General features: G+C 34.5%; 1 protein-coding gene and 1 long non-coding RNA gene across 4 annotated transcripts in view; one reads left to right on the top strand and one right to left on the bottom strand.

Moving 5' to 3' along the window:
* Positions 1 to 75: 75 nt before the first annotated feature.
* Positions 76 to 22209, bottom strand: part of EIF2A (eukaryotic translation initiation factor 2A) — a 31166-nt gene continuing 9032 nt past the window's right edge. The window contains exons 2-14 of one of the 3 annotated variants that reach the window (XM_019810571.3): positions 21348 to 21417; positions 17508 to 17582; positions 14257 to 14347; positions 13158 to 13257; positions 12721 to 12803; positions 11079 to 11152; positions 10798 to 10942; positions 10488 to 10604; positions 7810 to 8381; positions 4321 to 4434; positions 2928 to 3056; positions 2067 to 2132; positions 76 to 1465 (exon numbers count right to left, since the gene is read on the bottom strand). In XM_019810571.3, coding sequence (XP_019666130.2) covers positions 1400 to 1465; positions 2067 to 2132; positions 2928 to 3056; positions 4321 to 4434; positions 7810 to 8381; positions 10488 to 10604; positions 10798 to 10942; positions 11079 to 11152; positions 12721 to 12803; positions 13158 to 13168 — 1377 coding nt within the window. In that variant the 5' untranslated portion in view covers positions 13169 to 13257; positions 14257 to 14347; positions 17508 to 17582; positions 21348 to 21417 and the 3' untranslated portion in view covers positions 76 to 1399. Of the gene's footprint in view, positions 1466 to 2066; positions 2133 to 2927; positions 3057 to 4320; positions 4435 to 7809; positions 8382 to 10487; positions 10605 to 10797; positions 10943 to 11078; positions 11153 to 12720; positions 12804 to 13157; positions 13258 to 14256; positions 14376 to 17507; positions 17583 to 20355; positions 20494 to 21347; positions 21418 to 22209 lie in introns of those variants that run through there. The other 2 variants (XM_003992004.6, XM_045037441.1) reach the window with 2 other exon arrangements.
* Positions 1465 to 20549, top strand: LOC123380094. The gene is made up of 2 exons (XR_006585400.1): positions 1465 to 2293; positions 17871 to 20549. It is a non-coding gene; the product is annotated as an uncharacterized LOC123380094 (long non-coding RNA).

Genomic DNA, 22209 nt, shown 5'->3' on the forward strand with positions numbered 1-22209 from the left:
AGGCGCCCCAGTAAATGGGTAATTAATTTTTTAAAAATAGACTGCCAGGTCAAAAAAAATTACACTGTCTCAGGATGCATTCGTTAATATTTTATTAGAAAAATGATTTTTAAGGTAATACACTGTAAAAGTAATCTATCTGCTTAAGTTTTTATTATCAGAAATGAATTAATATTGAAAGCAATTATATGTATGTGCGTTCACACTCACACTCACTCACTCACATACTCTCTCTCTCTCTCTCCACACAAAATATTTAAAATAATACTCAAATTTTAATGAATTAGGTCTTTACCAAATCTTATTAGAAGTTCTGGGGTGTCAGTAAACTCAGTTATCTGTTTTTGTTTCTCAAGGTGTTTCTGGATTCTTTTACCTATCAGTTTAAATATTACCTCTTGGAAAACGGGTCATCAATGCAAATGAAAAGTAATTTCAAATGTTGGGGTGCCTGGCTGGCTCACTGGAAAGGTGTGAAACTTTGATCTTTGGGGGTTGTGAATGCCAGCCCCATGTTGGGTGTAGAGATTACTTAAAGTAATCAAGCTTAAAAAAAGAAAAGTAATTTCAAATGTAAACCTGATTAAAAACATTAATTGCAATAGACTCTGAAACCAAATATAAATTAGTTTTGCTAGATGAACGTCTGGCATTATCATTACATCTTCTTTTTTCATCATATGAATAAACAATCAAAACAATCAAGACTCGACTACAACAAAATAATCATAGTTCATGTTTGGAAAATATTTACCTCATCATTAAATCACTAGATTTATTATTTGAAATACCAAAATAAAATGTTTTACTATTTTCCATTTTTAAAGTCTGTATTTTAGAACTAACCAGAAAAACTATTCCAAATACTACAAATAATATAATCAATTTAATATATTTAGTAAAATCTGATATTTAAGGCTTTTCTTTCAAGTTTCGACAGTATAAGAATGCTTTAGGATAAGAAAAAAGCCATATTACATATTCAAAGGAAAAATTTCCCAAACTTGTCTTGTAAATTAATAAAGGATCTGTTAACTTAGCAACTTATAACAAAGCCAACAATGATTAAATTTAAATTGTTTTTATTCACATATATGGTAAATACTATCCTCTACTAAAAAAAGCAATGACATCGTCTTTCAATCTGTCAGGCTTACTAAAGAAATTCATGTATTTCTTTTCTACATCATGTGTCGACATGGCATAGGATGCAGGATGTAAAAATCAATTTAATAGACATTATTAAATAATTTTATACATATGCAGAATCTTGGATAAATGGTTAAAATTATAGATGAATATTAAATGTGGGTACATAGGTATTTCATGTACACCAATGGGTTTATCAGAAAAATGTGTTTGCACTGATTTCTGGTAACAATTGGCTTTCTGTGAATGTTTAAATACCCAATTCCAAATCTTCCAGCTCCTGGAGAAGGGCTTTCTCTTTCTGAATCTTCTCCAACTAGAAAAGTTTCAAACAACAAAGTTATTAAACAGGAAGTGAAATAAAGTAATTATTGGATCTTTACCCAAAACAACAAAGCAGAAAAAATTTGTAAAAGGTGTATTTCTGACATTTTAACAGACCCACTGGTAAATACAGATTTAAAAATACAGAGTAACAAGCTTTAATTTGTTGCGTGGTATAAATCAAGGGGGCAAAGCACAAATGCCACCTTACTGCAACTCTGAGGGTCCAATAAATTTTCATTCTATACTTCGGCATCCCTCAGAAGGCGAGAAAGGAATAAAAACAGGGCAGTGCAACCTGAGATATAGGAAGGAAGAGAATCTTGTGTTTATCTACTGTAATACATTGCCTTTATTTTCAGCAGCAATGGCCTTACTATGCCTCTTAGAAATCACGATTCTCTCATTTACCATGGTCTACATCCGGTCTTCCCCTGTGCTTCTCCGTTTAAGTATAAAAGGGTTTTACAAAATATACGGTTTTCAAAAGAAGTTTTTAAACTCATGTGCTCTTACTTGATTAAATGATTGTGTATAATAAAAAGGGAAGAGTGGTAGTGACTACACGCGCGAATGAAACACGAAAAAATGACCTGATTTTTTTCTAGCTGTTTTCCAGCTGCGGCTTGTTCTTTCAGTTGTTCGATTGCTTTCAGTTTCTGCAAACATCAAATATATTATGAGTCAAGAGGAAGGAAGAATAAGTAATTTCAGAATGCAAATTTTTTTAGTATCACCTCAATCACATACATGGGAAAACTGAGTAAGGAGAATCAATTATCTCACCTTTGGATCAAGGATAGTCTGGTAAAATGCTAAGGTAAGCTCTTTTTTTACACTTAGATGTAAAACTAAACATGTTAAGAACACGGGATTTGGCAAATTTTCAAGTTTTCAAGTAATGGTATTATATATGTACGTGTATGTATACACATACGTGTATTCGTAGGTAAATATATCACTAACTTCACTGTTTTCTCTAGCACTCCACTGTACCTAGACAATGTCTGTGGCTTTGAGAGACCCTTCATAATGCAGCCTGGGCAGGCTCCAGAAACCCGATTTTATACCAGGGCCATCACCACAAACTGGCTGCAATTTGGCAAATTAATAAACTTCTTTTTGTCTCCGTTTCTTCACCTTTAAAACTGGGATAAACAGCTGTTCCCACTGATCTCGTAAATGTCTAATGAAATACTGAGTATAAAACAGTTCAGCATATTTCTGTACAAATGGACCTTTTTTACTGCTCCAAAAATCAATAATAAAAAGGCTTACAGCCTTTAGACATTTATGAATAGAACTAAAACCAGTGCCATTCCTAAATTATAGTATTTCACAGTGAGAAAGCAATAATCGTTAGAGCTGCTTCTAACTTCTTAGATGCCTATCTTTATATATTTCTCATGTATGTCTTTTAATAAACACATCTGCTTTTTACTGAAGTCTCTTACTTTCTTTAGGTTCTTGATTTTTTTGTCTACTTCAGGGTCTCCAGAGGTTGACTGCGAGATAGTATTTCGTGGTGTGCTCTGTGGGGCAGGAGTAGGTGCCAAATCGGGATTCTTTTCATTCCTTGCTTCCTGCAGGAAATATTTTCAAAAAATCAATTTTCTAAAATCAAAACATTAAAGTACGTCAACCAACAGAGCCTTGATATATAAAATGCTAAAGCCAAAATGTGATTTTATCTTTTATACTACATTTTATGTCATTGATCTGAATTGAAGGTCTCATGAAATATGCCACATTGTCCCATAACAGAAAGATACAATGCAGCTTAAAAAAAAAAAATCACAGTATAAGGAAGACACCCAGAAGGTTTTTACTGTGTAATTGTCATACAGACTACTTTGCTAGATCTAAAATTTAAAGTAGCATAATAATTTGAGACCCATGTTGAGCACTGTTAGTGCAGAGCCTACCTGGAATTTTCTCTCTCCCTCTTTCTTGGCTCCTCCCTCCCCCCCTGCCCCGCTCCCATGCTCATGAGCATGCACACTCAGTCCCTCTTTCTCTCTCTCTCAAAATAAATACACTTAAATAAAAAGTTATATTAAAAAAAAAGATATTTCTGGAGATGAAGTATATTAACTACAGAAGAGCACACTGATTTTTTTTGCAGCTCAGATTTTAGCAGACTATGGCTGCATAATGCAATTCTATACCTTAAAATAGTAATTGCCTGTCAAAACACGTAAGCAACCTAGAGCTGACAAAATTCAAGCATTGCCAGCAAGACCGCATTGTCCGAATCTCAAAACTATGATCGCCATGACTTCACGAACAGATACTCCTAGCTTAGCTGATCTCACCATCACTATAAGACACACACAATCATAATCTGTCAATTATTACACTGCTGTGTTTTTTCAACTATAAAATCATATAACAATCCACCGTTTTGGGTACTTCTGGTGTTGAGATTCCCAGCTGAATAATTTCCTATAGTAATGTAATACTGAGAAACAAAGTGGCTTTAGTATCGTGTCATTTCTGATCTCTCTTAACAAACGTATGCTTTCAGGGAGCAAACTGCACCACTTCACACAGGCTCCACCAAAAGGGTCTACGACAAGTAACGTTACTACACAATCCTATCAGGGTTTCAGGTTTTAAGATCAGGTCGTTTCCTCGCTTCCTCATTTTATTTTATGGAACTATTCAGAAATTCACAGGCAAACACAAAAAGAAAGACATTCTGGCTATTTATATCTAACTCCAAGTACATTTTATAACGGAATAGTCAAGTCTTGAGGACTAGAATCTTTAAACTTTGAGGCTTAAACTAAGCTAATTTAACTGCTTTTGTTTGTTTTGTTTTGAAAAGATTAGTGCCCCAAATACCTGTTTTGCAGCTTTCTTAGCCTCATGCTTCCTTTGATTTTTCAGGGCTGTTTTTGATAATGGCTTATCATTTCCTGCTTGTGGTTTCATATTCTGAGGTGGTTCCTCCTCATGCTGTGGAAAATGTAAAATAAATGACTGTGAAATGCAGTCCATGTTTTTAAAAACAGGTATCACAAATCATATAATTTTGCTAGTGTGGAATAAACTTATTAAATTTGTTTTACAATCACTGGCAAAGAATATTTCAAAATTCTTATTAGTAACAGGCACACTCCAACTGTCAGGATGGATTTAATAAGGATCTTCCTATTAACTGATATATGGTGTCTTTCATTTATACAAGATCTGGCAAAATTCACTTCGGTTTTGCTTCAACAATGGAACTTTTCTTAGTACCACTATGACACATGATTCTTCTGAAAGTAGATACTAACGGTAGCTCCTTCCGGAGTCTTTTTGGATCGGACTACTGCCAACAGAAACCTAGTTGCCTCATTTGTTTTCTCTGCACAAAGAATTACTTGCTAGATATTTATATGCAAAATCAGAGATTAGAAGATTAAAAATAAAAGCAAATTGAAAAACGAAAACAGACTAGAAGAAAACAAAACAAGAGGGGTGACTAACCGCATACTTATAAATCCAGTATTAACATAATGAAGAGGCATACAAAAAACTCAATGACCTGTCAGACTATACAATAAAAACACATCATCATTTCCATCATGAGATATTTATATAGCCATCCATCAACTATATTCTACAACAGAAAGAGGGTGAATTAAGGAGTGGATCAAGGAGGTTCTAATATAAAACACAGTGACTATGGTTGATAATTGAAATTTGTGGAAACTCAAATGTTCTCACCACACATACACACACCCCCCACAGTGAGGTGAGAGATTCATTAATTAACTAGATGGGAGGAATCCTTTCACAATGAATACATCTAACAAATCACCATGACAGACACTTTAAATATCTTACTATTTCCCATGTCAGTTAATTTCAATAAAAGAATACACACATACAGGTTTACGTTATCTCCGGAGCTGCTTCAGGCAACATACAGGATACATGACAGTACTACAACTTCTTATCAGGTTCATCTACTCAGTGATTTCCCTCTAAACTGCCGTTATCTTAGTGGTAACTGTCTCTTGGACTCTTATCATTCTCAGCACATCAAAAGAACCAGATCTCCATGAAGGTTCTTAAGGACTAGCTCTCAGGTCCATGTTGTACTTAAAAGTGCTATAAGGAAATGGGCAGGGTCAAACATTTAAGATGACGGAGGAATAAATAAGAAATCATACCGTGACTTCATCTTAGCTGCATGAACTGTAACAGGTCATCAAAGTTGTGTGTGCATACATGTTCTACCTGAAGCAACTGAATATATGCGAACCCACAATTGTAGAACGGATTTGATGGCACGTCTCTTTCACTTTCTTATCTACACAGCATACAATGTTAGTTGAGACATGGCTTTATTTGCTGAACATTTGTTTTACACATCAAAATTCTCTCAATAGTGGGCTCTCCTATAGTACTTTGCTTTGGATAAAAAAGTTTCTATTCATGAGAACTCCAGGGAAATGACAAAGCAATTACAAATGATATAAGAAAGGATAAGTTACAAGGCTATTCCACAAGGCTCTTATCCACAAAGGATAAGTTACAAGGCTCTTCTACGTTATGAACATAACGTAGCCATCGACAGGCTTTCATTTTAGACAAAAAGAAAAAAATATCCACACAGCTACTACGGATCATGAGCTTTTCTGGCTTTAGTACTGTGCCTATTGCATACAATTTCATCCATATTAACATATTTTTTTCATCTATGTCAATTATAATGGGACTGTTTTAATGAACACATTACAACACTGAAGGGTGATTTTGGAAGCCAAGAAATACTTAAGTATAATTTATAGGTGAGTTTTTATTTATAAAAAAAGTTTTTTCTTCAGAGAGAGAATCTCATCATTTTTTTCCCCTTGTGATACATAACCATCCTCCTTTGTGAAGTTATTTACTAGAATGTCTTTGTTTCTATTAATTTCTTAGCAGTATTTTTTTTTTTTGCCATTTAGCTCATTTCTATAATTTGATACAAACAAAAAATTCTCATTAGCCTGTGGTTCCTCCATTTAAAATCATTTGATAAAATCACATAATCGTCATGTTATGTACAAAAGCAAAAATTTAGTGGAAATCTTAAATGGTAAAACAATTTTGGTTTTAAATGTTCTTACTAAGTTTTATCACTATTTTCAAAGTATATCTTTCTCTTCCTCCCCCTATCAAAACAAATGAGTTTTATGGATCAGAGAATAAAAATATACAGTGATTCAGAATTTAGTCCTCTTGTGCTTACAGATATTCAGAAAGCCAGATATGTTGAGGTCACTTCTGTTTTTATCTTAGGTAAGGAAAATTTCAATATAGAGGGAAGACAATCCAAAGTCTACTATATCCTTTCTGTTTTAATCTATATACAAATATCATAAATGGGCTTAATTTGTTCATAAGTTTTTATGTTTTTAGTAAATGATACAACAGAAATGTTTAAACAAAACATTTCAATGAAGTCATTACAGACCACTGCTAGATTTTGTGGAGGAGGAAGGGTTCCTCTGTTTTTGTTTTTGAGAGGGTTAGGAGTGGTACAAGGGAGGCATAGGAATATTTATCCTTTGAACAAGTGTTGACTTCCCTGAGTGGCTAATAATTAAGTGACTGAATATCCTCATTTACTTGAACCAGTTTACACCTACTGTATGGCCACCTTTATAACACCAATAATATTGTTGTTCATTCTTATAGAACAACTTTATTTCTTAACATCATCACAGAGACTCAGATCACTAATAAATGTTTCCCCTGAGCTCTGAAATGCTCACATTTTAAAGATCAGAATGTGACCAATGCTCTAGTCATGACTTTACAATACAGATGGGAAATGACAGCCTAAGGAAAATAAACATGTTTTGTTTGACCAACAGTGTTTTAAAAAATCGAGCAATTTTACATAAGCATCCAGACTGGTTTTGTCTTGAAAAATCATTTTGGCAAACTGGGCCTAAATCTCCTATGGAAACAATCAGCTACTGCTGTGCGGTTGCTATGGCCTTTAAAGAGGGCATGATCTCTTCCTTCCCCCATTCTCTCCCAGTCACCAAAGCCTTACATTACCAGCCTAGCCTGACAGGCATGTGAATTCGAGCCCATGATGTCTACAAAGGCAGCATGTCATACTCCATTATCTTTCTCACAAATGTAAAATGTGAACTGTTTTAAATGGACTACTCTGTTAACAATGTCAGCTGTTCCCCATCTTCAGTGGTAGGTCCTCCATGATTTCTAGAGTTTATATTCTAATCAGGTGCTAAGTAACACAAGAACATACATGAGAAAAAGGTCTCGAGAATTCCACACACTAAAAAACCTTTTCCTACCAAAGTAGTAAAAAACTTTACTTACTAGTTTGGAATTGGTGATTGGTTTATTTCTTAAAGCTGGAGGTCTATAAGCTGTTGCAACTTTAGGTTCTTCACTGGGTACGTCACTTGGAACTGCTTGGTAAGTTATCGTTTTTGCTGGAAATATTCCATCTAAAAATGGCTGCCAAGAAACCTGCCATAATTCTGCATTTGATGGCACATCATGCTTGTGCAAGACAGAGCCAGTATAATGCCAAATCTTGTACCCATTATTGACACGTAACCTGGGAGCACATGTGGCTGTTAAAATATGCTCACCATCAGGGCACCAAGCAAAATATGTAGAATCAGAGGCCACTGGTTTAGAAATAAGTTTGTAGTTTTTAACATCCCACACTTCCATTTGTCCCCTCAGATTTCCAAACCCAGCTAGTACTAATATATGTCCATGCGGGCTATAGTAGGCTGCATTACGAGGACCAGTTCCGAAGTCAAAAACAGGATCACATTTCAAGTTGAAAATTGTCGCTTTGGCAGGCATAAAACCATAAACAGCACAAAACTCAGTAGAACTAGAATTCCAAACGACATCATAAATGGGGCCATTTTTTGCTAGAAAAAGAATATAAAACCGAAATTAGCAATAAAGAATAACATGAGTACAATATTTATTAGTGAATTACAATTGTATAATACTCATAAACATGTCAAACAGTAAAAAAAAACCCAACAATTTCAAGATACGTTACAATCAAAATATTTTTATATGATATACTATGGATATTGATGTATAACCATAAATTTATTTAAGAACCTCTAGGGAATCTAAATTTCGTTTAAACATTTTGGCAAAGACACACGTTATTATTATTATTACCAAACTAGTTTTCACTGGGAGAGGTAATGTGGGCACACAGGAATAAAAATACACATTATATAAAATGATACACCACACAGTAAGTTCCCCCACACAAAGGCAACCCTCTATTCCCTGTATATACTTTCAGAATAGTTTTGTTGAAATTAAGCATCTCTCTTAACCATACACACACACACACACACACACACACAGTTCTTTGTTGTTACAGTTAGTATTCTATCTTGGAGATGTTTCCATATAAGCACACTAAGATCTGCCTCACTCTTTTCCAATGGTACTGTATTCCTATATATTCTCAACTGTGAGTGTACACAAACACATCTATAGGAGTGAAACTGGCTGCTCAAAGTTACATACATTTAGTTGATAATGTGCTACCAGACTGCCCTTCAGAGAAGCTATACCATTTTATATTATCAACAGGTTTTTTTTTTTGAAGTTTATTTACTTATTTTTTTAGTAATCTCTACACCCAATGTGGGGCTCGAACTCACAACCCCAAGAACAAGAGTCACATGCTCCTCTGCCTGAGTTAGCCAGGAGTCTCAACAGTGTGTGAGAGTACAGATTTTCTCCTCATTCTCATTCACACTGTGTAGTTTCATACTTTTATCTTTGTCAAGCTGCTGAGACAAAAATTGTTGTCTTCCCTTCCTTTCTGTTCTTTTATTATAAACTGAGCACATTTTAATATACTTATACAATCTTATTTCTGGTTTTGTGGACTATTTTTTACTGTCCCATGCCTACTTTTCTCCCCAGTTATTGGCCTTTTATTGATTTACTTGTTATAGCAACACAATTCACCTTTCTCACACTCATCCCTTTTCCATCTAAATAAATTTTCCCCAATCTTTTGTTTGGCTTATTTTATGGAATTTTCTTCCTCCGATGTAAAACTCTGTATTTTATATATTCAAATTAATCACTTTTCCTTTATTAGTTCTGCCTTGTTAGAAAATCTTTTTTCACTTTCTTAAGATTAGAAAAAATCAACTTTAGAACCAGTTTACCTAGTTTATAAAAACCTACCGGCATTTTAATTTTTAGGTTAATTTGGAGAAATGACATCTTTATAAAATTCTCCTTATAAAGGTCACATTTTGTCCCTTAGAAGTTTTAAAGTTTTCTTCCTATTAGTCCTATAGATTTCTTGCCTTTTGTTGTTATGCATTTCCTTCTATTATGTTTTTTAAGTGGCTATTTATACTGTGACTTCATCTATACATACAGAGATGATTCTGTTTTTCCTCCTTCAAAAGTGTACATTTATTCTTTTGATATGTTACACTGACAAGGTCTTTCAGGATGTTAAATTATAGCGGAAAGAGGACATCCTTGTTTCCTTTCTGACTTCAGAGGGAATACACAGTTTTTTGTAAGGAAGTTTATCCTACTCCTACATGTTCAATTCAAAATGAAAAACCAGGGAGTTGCCAGAGTTTTAAAACTGTCTTATTCTACAGTTAATTTAGCTCATCAAAACAAAAGATAAAATGGTGACATTCCTCACACTCAGTTCTGAAGGAGTGCTACACTCACAAGACCAACTCCCTGTCATTATAAGTTAAATAAGTCCCCAAAGAGCTACTGCAATGAAATTAACCTCACTCAGCAAGTTCCCCACTAAAGTGCTGGCATAACGAAATTAATTGGATTCTGTCAAAATAATGTATGTCTGGGGATGACTTTAAGTTTATAAATCAAGAGGAATTTTACCTGAAAGGTTATTAAAATATGTGAGTTTTATCACTTGAACAAGAATTTAGATTGCATCATCTTTATGGCCCAGTATTTTTTCCATTGTTTTAGCATAAGAAGACTATGGGAATACTCACGTAGCTGCACGACAGCGCTTTCTCCGTTCACTGCAATGTAGTGCAGCGTTTGTTCCCCGTAGTAGGACGCCCCTGTCTTGTCAACGTCTGTACTAGCTATTACTAACACAGCAGTAGCTAGAACGGAAAAAACTTTCATTAGATTTAAAACACAATTTAACCTGATGCTGATAAGAAAATTTTTTTAAATTTAACACAGCACATGTAAATTTTCATTAAATAAGCATTGATATTCTTTTTTTCTATATACATATAGGAATATAAGCCTCAATGAAAACTTGATAAATGAGATAAAATGTATTTATCATACCTTTTTTATTCCATAGCATTGTAACTTTATCAGCTTTAAAGAAACTTTTATTAGCTAAGGCTGCATGAGGTCCATCAAAATTGGGGTACTGATATAATCTAACAAATGAAGGTGCACCCTTACTTCCTGGAACATAGACAGCCACCTGAAATACACATATATCATCGTCACTTAATTTTCTGAGGCATATAAACTAAGATGGACATGTTTTTATAGTCACTAAGCACTAGGAATAGGTTTAATTTCCTAAAATTCCATATGAACAAAGACATAGAAATTACCTTGTATGGATGGGGTCCAGGTGATAACACAAAATCATTAATTTTTTGCAAATGCAATTTGTTTGCAATTGTGTCTAAAAAAAAAACAAAAAGCAAATGGTGTTGGAAGAATGAAACTAATAGGAACATGATAAATTCTGAATGTATTATAAACGATTAATGTAATGATATAGTAATACTGCTCATTGTAGTCTCATGAGTAGACTCATGTGGAGTGGGAACAACACAGACCTACATTTTAATTTCTACCCAGTCATTTAGTAGCTGGGTGACCTTGGGCAAGTAATGAGATTATACATCTAATCCCACTGATTGATTATAAAAACACAGTGCTCTTTCTTATATAAATGGTGCCACTAGGTAATCAAATAGTAGATGGGGGAATTTCTCTTTATAGAAGTAGTATAGCTTATAAATGAGAGCGTAGGGAGGAGGAAAATCACCAATGTGCAACCAGTCATGAAATAACAGATCAGCTAATCCTACAAAATTACAGACAAGAAGACACTATGTGCTTCTTGATAAAAGAACTGAACACTGCTTGTGAGGCAGACTTGTCCTCATCTCCCCAAAAAAGAGACTCTGAAGCTGACCAGTTCTAGATGCAAATAGCTATTTAGGGGACAGATGAACATGTTAAACTATAGGACAAGATACAATAGCAAAATTCAACTATGAGAAAATACATGACAAGTAACCTTGTTTCTTAAATAATAAATCTCAAGGTGGGGGTAGAAGAGATGGACAGGAAGCCTATAGCTTAAAAGAAACTTAAAAGAGGGGTGCCTGGGTGGCTCAGTTGGTTAAGCATCCAACTCTTGATTTTAGCTCAGATCACGAGCTCACAGTTCATGAGTTCGAGCCCTGCATCAGGCTTGGCACTGACAGTGCAGTGCCTGCTTGGAATTATCTCTTTCTCTCTCTCAAAAATAAGCAAATAAACTTAAAAAAAAAAAAGAAAAAGAAAAAGAAAGAAACCTAAGATTCTCTCTCTCCCTCTCCTCTACCTCTCCCCTGCTCACACACACTCTCTCCCTCTAAATAAATAAATAAATAAGCTTTAAAAAAAACAATAACAAAAAATTAAAACATTTGCAATTATCAGAAATTTGAACACTGACCAGATACTTTATATCTGTGATAATGGTATTGTGGCTATTAAACAATTAAAAAGCCCTAGCCTTCAGAGATACATACTGAGATGTACAGGTAAAATTATATGATGCCCAGGATTTGCTTTAGCACAGTAAGAGAGATGTTAGGTGGAGAGATGTGTGGATGAGGTAGGATTGGCAATGGGCTGAAAGTTACTGGGACTAGGTGTCTACTTTTATGTTTGAAATTCCACACAATAAGACATTTAAAAAATTTGTATCAAAGAATTTCAATAGTAACTAAACTCTGAAAGAGGTATGCAAATGCCTTAATAGCAATTATTAAATAAAAACTTATTATAAAAACAAATCTTTGTTAGAATTTCTTCAGTATTTAGATTTACAAGAGTTATTCAAATGAATTAATAAAACAGCAATTATTAACATATTAACAGTATTTAGGAAAACCCTATGATGCCATATAAGGCAACAAAACTGTATATACATTTATAGTAAGTGATAAATTGATTTCATAAATCTTTCCATACTAAAATTGTTGTTTTCAAAGAAGTGAACTTCATTGTTAACATTTCGGGCACAGATAGTTTCATCTTCTGACCAAGATGGACACCTACGTTGAAAGAATATGAAAAAAATTTAGACACGTGTAACCTCACATGTTAACCTGTTAAAGTTTGTGATACGCTATTTAAGAAAAATACTTATAAATATGATGTCAAGTCAGTTCCTAATAGTTTTAGTTAAGCGTTTGTAAAAGAAAGGTATTGTTTGTTTTCATCCAAATATTAAACAAAAGAAAGATCAAGTTTTTACTCTATTACATTCCCACATATTCCAGATCCTTAAAGATCTAGATTTTAGTCTAACAAGTTATTTTCTAAACTAGTACCCGAGAAACAATATTATACAATGAAGATATTTAGAACATTTTGTAAATAATTAGCATTTTAAAGCATTTATTTACCAATTTTGCATTTTTTTCTGAATGAAAGACTTCAAACATGTACCAGTTTTCACATCGTAAAGTTGTAGGTTGGGTACCCCAGCTGTGCCATCTTTAGAAGCTAAAAGAAACACAGATGTCTTTGCAATAATTGTCTCCTAACGTTAGTAAAAAGAATTTATTCTTAAAACAACTTTGAACAAGATTATAAAGATCAAGTAAAAGTTGCTTTAAATCAACTTTCCCTTTTGGGTTTAATCTCTATTCCTAAAGCCATGACAAAAGTTCAGCATTTCTGAAATGAGTTGATTACTATAGATTTTAAGAATACTTAAAAGATTTGTTTATTAAGTGTGACATGTTAAATGGATTAAATTATCTTATTATGAAATCAATCGTGTGTCTCTATTTCACACACACACAAAGTTACACAAACTATTCATGAGTCTCAATTTCCCATTTATTTACTTGGAAAAAGAAGATTCATTCAAGTCTGCCTCTTGGAAGAAGCAAGCTAGAAGGTTTATAACCAAATAACGAACTATTATCATATATTTAACTCAACAATGCCCACACTATTAAAACATTTTTTTAAAAGCCCCTATACCCCGAGTGTTTTCTTATTCATCTATGAAGTGCAGCTGTATAAAATGTTCATACAACATACCATCATATCGTTAAATGTGTTAAAAAAAAATGGCACACCATCTTCCTCTTCTTTGTCATATCTTACACATTTCTTACATGTTGCGTCTATTGAACTTCCTCTTTGATTTACAATGATTATTTAAAATGTTTTCCATTTAAAGATCATTATTATTCTTAACTTTTGAGATCTTCTCCATAAGTAACCACTGATGATTCACTTTCTAAAATTCCCCTTGAGCTTTTTCTTTTCCTCTATCTCATGATAAACCTTTTCACTAACTTACTGTACCTTGAAATTACTTAAAGTACATTGTATTGGGGGAATACAAGATTCATTGTTGAGTAAAGATTTTCACAAACACTACTTACTATCTAAAGATTAATTGCTTTCTTAAAAGGTTGTAAACTGTCTCTTTTTCCCCCCTGAATTGAACTGATCTTGTCAATATTCTTACAATTGGAAAATACTTACTAGTGTAAGGCTGCCACGTTGCCAGGACAGTGTTTTTTGGCGAGAACTCAAGGCAAACTGCCTTTGGGAGGTCGAAGGAGTGCCGTAGTCCCTTGTTAGTGACATTGATAATATTTATTCTGGTTTCAAAAGAAATTACTTCAGCAATGAAATACTGTTTTAAAATAGCCAGCACTATCCAAAACATTCATACCTCTTTTCAAATACAGATCACTGTAAAGTGGTTGTTTTCATAAAAATCAATTTTCAGGTAAGTTCTAGAAAACATCCAATAAACACCTTAACAACAACAACAAAAACCAAGTGTATGTTTTGCCAAAAGGCCCCTATGTAAGGCTGGTACTGGGGAATATAGAATTAGCAGAAGGATATAACACATGATTCTACTTTTAGCTGAAAAGAAAACAACAGGCCTTTAAGTGGACGCAGAGCTAACCTACATATAAGCTAAGGTGTATTAGACTAAAGCAAAATAGAAGTGCTAGGCCAAAAGTATATTTTTCAATTTGACTAAATGGAAGCTGTAGCAGTTGTGAGATCAATAAGGACGCTTTCGATGTCTATCAAAATATCAGAAGCCATCTTCAAAAGATAAAGGTAAAACTATGAATCATCATAATACGATAATGATGAAAATTACAGCAACTGTATAATAAAAGCAGTTTCCATTTTTTGGATGCTTTCTATGAACCATGTTTTGCTCTGACCACTTTATGTACATTTTCTCATTTAATCCTCACAAGAGATTTGTAAAATAGGTATTATCATCTCCATTTTACAAATGTTAAAAGTGAAGCTTAGAAAAAGTAAATGATTTATGATTTGTCCAAGACCATACGACTGATAAATGCCAGAGCCAAGTTCTAAAGTTTCCCAAGTTCTGAAACCAGTTTTGCCTGACTTGTCTTATGTACTCTTTGGGGGGAAAAATATATTCCATCTTATTTTAGAAATTGCTAAAAAAAAAAAAAAAAAAAAAAAAATTGCTTAAAGTTACTTTGTTCTATTCAAGTTTGGGACACTGGTTTAGGATAAGCAGAAATTGCTAAGAGTGAACGATTACTGCATATTGTTTAAACACAACACACACACACACACACACACACACACACACACAAATATACAAGATTCTTTAAAACTTACTGTAAATTACGTATTTTAGAATTACATGAAACTTTCTTTTTTTTGGTTTTTGATAGCCTTTAAGAGTTATTCTTAGTTAAAAATAAAGAGTATTTATTTTAACTAAAAACCTCACATATTTAAAGAAAAATCCGTTATAGTTTTTGATTAATTAACTATGACCTCAGCAAAGCCACAATCAATACACTACATCTGTTTCTCTTGACCTCAGGAACATTGTATGTTGTTGTGGCCATAGCAGTTTAAGGAAATAAATGCTAGAACCAGGTATAGAAAATATCTATTAAAAAGATGGACACAACAAACGGGCACAACAAAGGGTTCAGGGGCACCTGGGTGGGGCTCAGTCGGTTAACTGTCAGACTCGATTTTGGCTCAGGTCATGATCTCACAGTTCATAAGATCAGGGGCGCTATCAGCACAGAGCCCCATTGGGATTCTCATTCTCTCTCTCTCTGCCTCCGCCCAGCTTTCATGCCATCTCTTCTTTCTCTCTCAAAATAAACAAGCTTAAAAAAACAAAAAAAGGTTCAGAGTTGAATCCAATAGAAAGCCAAGTAAGGATACGAAGTATAAAAAATAATTAATAACTGTGAAGGTGAAAACAGGCTTATTCAACAAACTCTAAGCTAGCAAAATAAGGGATACTTCAAAAAGATAATAGACAAGAAGTATGGTGTGTCCCATTAAATAGTGAATTTCTATATGCTCATTACTCATAGTATAAATTACAAGATAAATTTAAAAAAATAAAAGTCAAATACCCACAATCAGTTACACCAAAAATAAGAAAATTTGAGAGTATGTTCTTTGAGACTGAGATTAAGACTGTCTGTTAACATTGTGGATAAGGACCCAATATGATTATATTCCTAATAATTTATGAGTAGTAGTATGCTTATTGGATTCAAAAACTTAAAAAAAAGAAGTCAAAAACTGATTAACATAAAATTACAAAAGCTAATTCTGCCAGGTACTTACAGTCATAAAAAGTGAATCATCTAATTCAGCACAATCTTTTTAGCATTAATTTAAAAAAATCACGTGTTTAATCCCATCTGACCTGACAGTTGAAAGACTTCAGCTTATATTACCACTGTGTAAAAACCAACATTTAAAATGTACTTTTTGGGGGCACCTGGGTGGCTCAGTCAGTTAAGCAACTGACTTCGGCTCAGGTCATGATCTCGCGGTCCGTGAGTTCGAGCCCCGCGTCGGGCTCTGTGCTGACAGCTCAGAGCCTGGAGCCTGTTTCAGATTCTGTGTTTCCCTCTCTCTGACCCTCCCCTGTTCATGCTCTCTCTCTCCCTGTCTCAAAATTAAATAAAACGTTAAAAAAAATTTTTTTTAAATAAAATGTACTTTTTGTATTAATGTATGCATTTTTTCCTTTTAAAAAACCTAACATATTACATCTGATAAGAAACAACAAAAATAACTTTAAACCAAATTACAAATATTCAGGCATTTTCCTGGTTCTTTGCCTGAAATGTTGTAGTGCCTACAGAAAAATTAAAAATGAGTGGCTTTCTTAATACAATTATGAGTACTTAATCAAAATACTTACTTTTTTTGCAAAACCAATTTTGTGATATGATTATTTTATGTAATATAGACTATCCTAGACATACTTTTGAATAATTTATAAAATATTTAAATAATACTTTTATATACAATAAAACTCACAGTAATAAGCAAGCAGTTGCTACTAATTTAATACCAAAGATATAATAAAGTATCTAAATCTAAGGTAAACAAGCAAAGAGAGTTATTCTCTAAGTGTTAGCACAGAACTTAAGAAATCCTAACTGATAACTTAGAGCACTATGTAAAAAAACCTTTCAGCTTCTCTAGCATTAAATTAATTGCCCCTTACCACACATTACTTTTTAATTCTAAGAAACTAGATAAGTCAAGTCATGGCATATAAACAGAAGCTAACAACTTTGGAGGTGTTCTATGGAAGCTGCATTTCAGACAATACCTAACTATATCATGACATTAAAAGATGGACTTTATTAATGACACCCAAACATGTGTTATTCAAATAATGCCAGTTATGTTTAAACTGATGACACATAAAATATGTTATATAAATAAACACTAACTTTTCTCCGTTGCCCCAGGCAAACAAGGTGCCATCCTTACTAAAGGTATAGACTTTGCAATTTTTCCCAGATTCCCTGAAAATGACAAGAAAAACAGTTTAATAAGCATGAATACTTTTAAAAAAATCTGATTAAAAATTTACAATCTTATCACTAATTTAATGATTATGAGCTTACATAAGTTTAAGAAAGTAATTCCATAATGTTTTAGTCTACCAAAATACCTTATCTCTTAAAACGCAGTACCAACAACCACTGCAAAGTAAGGTGGAAATCGATGTTACAACAACAGATCAATCTTAAGGAGAAAACAGAGCCCTTTTAGGTGAATAACTGGTTTGTGTGAAAAACCCAAAAATGTAGGTGAACATGGAAGTTACGAGCTATCAACCGTGATCTTGAGGGCTGACGGATTTCAATATAGAGACTTTGTGAAGAATGTCCCAGACCACCTGCATAACAAGTGTGGCTACAATATCCTGAAGTAGACAAGAAGTGTCCTGGATTTGAAGGAAAAAGATCTTCCATCAATTTCTGATGTGCAGAGATAGAAAGTATAACAACGGTAAGAGGATCTTCACATTAAATAAGTGTGGATGCAGGATTCTCTACAAAAACAGACCTGGGGAAATCAGACTTCTTGGCAATACTGGCCAATATTCTATCCAGTGGTCCGTACTCTAAGTACTGTATCTCTCAAGATACAGGAGAAGGCTACTACGAGTACATCTCGCAGTGACAATCAACACCCAAACAGAAATGTGTATGTGGGAACATGTAAATGTCCGTAAGTGTAGTCACATAAAACCAGAACTTCATAGCTAATGAACATCTGAATTATTATGTAACAAGCACTGAGAACTGACCAGTACGTCCTCCTTAAACTGGATAGTATCTTTACATTAATTCATCTGAAGATGACCTTTGTGTTTCTGCATCACATAATAATGGTAGCTTGTACTCAGCTTGTAGTTACTGAAATATCCTTTTTTGCCCTCTTTTCACATAAACAACTAGACCAAGATGTCCCCCATCCTACACTTGTACCACAACTTATTTCTGAACCTAAGGGCAGAATGTGCAGTTATCCTTATTAATTCCACCCAGGCTTTGGCCTATTAATTAGTTCAGCCTACTGAGATCTATTTACATCTTCATTTTCTCTTACAAAACATTAGTCATTTCTTACAGACTTATGTAATGTATAAATTATAAAACTTCATTCTTAGCTATCCTCTAAATTCATGGTAAGAATGTTGAATGAGCTTTGGACAAGATCATATGGCTCACCAATATAGTCCTTCCCTCAAACTAAAATCAATTCATTAATCAGCTGACTTTACCACCATGCCACTTCGTCTCACATAAATAATAACAATAATCCTTACTATCATTAAATACCCAGTCCTTGGATATCTAGGTTTTGAAAAGCTCCTCAGGTCATCCTAATGTGTGGCCAAGTTTGAGAACCACTCATCTAAAAGCTTGACTGGCCATAGGTTTGTTTTTTGTTTGTTTTGGTTTTGGTTTTGGACCTTCCTAGAAGTTAAGTATCATGTAGTTCCCATTACTACCCACCAGGGGGTACATAATGTCTCCTTGTTCTACCCTTAGTGATGCTGAGGCTGTACTGGACTCTTCAAGTGCCTCCTCAGATTCACCCTACCTTTCCTGCTCCCAGTCATCAGCTATTCAATGAAGAAACCTGGCCACCTCATGCCCTAACACCACTGGTTGTCTCAGACTCTCTAGGAGTGAGGGCCACATTTCAGCACGGCTTCCACTATGCCTACTGCAGCAGCAGGAAGAGGAGGTGACATTCAGATTCAACCTGAATAGACCAAAAAAGGCTCTGGCTGTACATACATTTCTTACCCTTCCTCTCCACGACTGTTCTGAGGCACAGTGGTTCCTTACAGCCTCTCCGGAGACATTCTGCATGACCAAGAAACCTGGCTATATTTTATGAATCTGTGGTCAGCTCAGTGCACTCCACGTTAGATTTACTTTCACTTCTTCCTTGCCTTATTCCCTTTACCCCTCATTCCTGCTGCCTTGGGATTGTACACCCCACTGAAGTGCTTGCAGCACAAAAGCTCTGACACAGACTTGTTTGCTAGAGTAGTGCTTTTCAAATATTAATATGCATACAAATCACCTGAGGGTCTGGTTAAAACACAGATTCTGATTCAGTAAGCTGAATCAGGGACTGAGATGTTACACTGGTTCAAGGTGATGGCAATATAGCTGGTCTTGATACTTCCTGTATCATGGTTCTAAAGAACTGGGTCTAGTAAAAAATTGGTCGACAGACTTAGGTGATATCAGCCTGATTATAAAGTTCCCCATTCATAGTTCTTCTAACAGGCTCAGCATCTTTTGATGATCATTTGCCCAGATCAGTGGTTCTCAAAGCAGGGTCCCTAAACTTGCAGCTTTGGCATTACTGGGGAACTGTTAAAAATTCTAGTTCTTGGGCCCCACCCCAGATCTAATGAGTCAGAATATCTGGAGAGGAAGCAGCAATCTGTGTTTTAACAAGCTCTTAGATCACTCTGATGTATGCTAAAGTCTGAGAACTGACACAAGATTTCTTTAAGATTACAATGATTATCTAACCCCAATGTTACTTCTGTATTTATCCACTGGAATTCTCCTCTAAGTAAGTTTTCCTCATCAACAATTTGGATACTTTGAAAAACCGTCTGTATGGGAAAGACAAAATAAATGTGTGATTTCTTCTCTTGATTTGTCAATTTTCAAAATAATGCGCAAGGACCCCATCAACCTCCAATGCTGACTGATAAGATTTGGAGAGAGAGGAATTTGGGGGCGAGTGTTTACATACTTGAATGTCTCAATCCTTTTAGTCATGATTCTTTCCAATGCTCAAATTGCCTCATCTTAAGTTGCTGTGAATGCCCTGAAGTTGACTCTTGTGACTCTTCAACAAAGCCCTGGTAGTCTTTTATAGCTTCCTTGCTTTCTGGACCAAAATGTCTCTAGCTCAACTCATACTGTCTTCTGTACTAGACCTGGAATCAGTCGCTTCTTCAAGGAACGAATTCCTGTTGCTGAAGAATGGTGTTTAGAGATCATAATCTGTGAGACAGGGGTATTCACTGCTACTACCTTATCACCGCCCCTTAACCTTTTTCAGTGGACATTACTAAAAAATAGAAGCGTTTTTATGAAAAGAAATCATGAGTTCATACTGACATCTGCAAGTCTATCCCTTCACCCTCAGGCTGAAAATCTTGGTTTCTGAGGATGTTAATATAATTGTTTTATCCTGTAATAGATTTAAAATGACAATATCAATTTTCTGTTGCCAATAAAGCTACTGAATGCATTTAAGAATTTTGAATGTCATCATATAGTTATGCCACCAACTTAATACTTTTATTCGTTTTTGGTTTAGCCTTTTTATTCTTTTTAAGAAAAAAATATATCTACATCTATCGATCGTATTTCCTTCCTTTCTTATACGTTTGTCATTCTCTGATTTTACGAAGACTGTAGGCAGAGGTTTGACTATCACATTTGCAAGTTTTTCTTCAACCCCTAAGATAAAATTCTTCTAAGTCAAAGGCTTCAACACAATTATACTCGTGTCTACACTTTTAAACATGCTGAAGCTATTAGTTTCAAATCTAAAGATTGATCATTTTTCTTGATAGAGGACATACATTCTTTCCATCTTCTGTTAATATTATATAACATACGCCAGGAAACTCGCTTATCTGCTCTTTCTTTCTTGTTCAGAATATAACAACAACAAAAATAATTTAGAATTATTATATAGGTCCCTATAACATCACTTAACAAAATAAACCATACCTTGGAAACAATGTGCTTTCTGTAAAATGTGGTGGTCCATTTACCATGTAAAGTCCTTCTGATCCTCGGACTAAAAAAACAAAACAGAACCACCATTAGTTTGTTAATAAATACTCAGTAATCACAAATATTTTATTTTATATTTTATTTCTTTTCTTTCTGAGAGAGAAAGCACGAGCAGAGGAAGGGCAGAGAGAGAGAGGGACAGAGGATCCGAAGCAGGCTCTGCACTGACAGCAGCAAGCCCAATTCACGAACCACAAGATCACAACCTGACCCAAAGCTGGACGCTCAACCAACTGAGCCATCCAGGCACCCCACAAATATTTTAAAAAACAAAAAGCTTTCAGTCAAAGTATCAATGAAGCTATTAAACATTTCATAAAACTATACAATGTTGGCATTACAAAGGTAAATTTTTCTTAACCCTATTGCATGAAATTATGTAACCCTATTGCTGGGAAACCAATAGGTAATGTCATGGAATGTTTATGTCTCCCCCAAATCCTCATGCTGAAACTCTAATCCCAATGTGATAGTATTTGGAATTGGAGACTTTGAGAAATAATTAGATCATGAGGGCAGGGCCCTCATGAGTGGGATTAGTGCCCTTAGAAGAACAGTCCCAGACCTAGCCAGCTTTCCTTCTGCCGTGTAAAGATACAATAAAGAGTTGGCAGTCTGCAACCTGAAAGAGAGGAAATATTAGAACACAGGGTGGCTGTGTGCTTTATGCAAAGCAATAACCTAAAAATATAGAATATATTCAAAGTTCTTAAAGAAAACTAGGCATTATTAATACAATTCTCAAACTAAGAGAACAAGTGGGATGAGACACATTCATTACGAAGTTCCCAAGGAC

Source organism: Felis catus, chromosome C2 (assembly GCF_018350175.1).
Source record: "Felis catus isolate Fca126 chromosome C2, F.catus_Fca126_mat1.0, whole genome shotgun sequence".
NCBI classification, from domain to species: Eukaryota; Metazoa; Chordata; class Mammalia; order Carnivora; family Felidae; genus Felis; species Felis catus.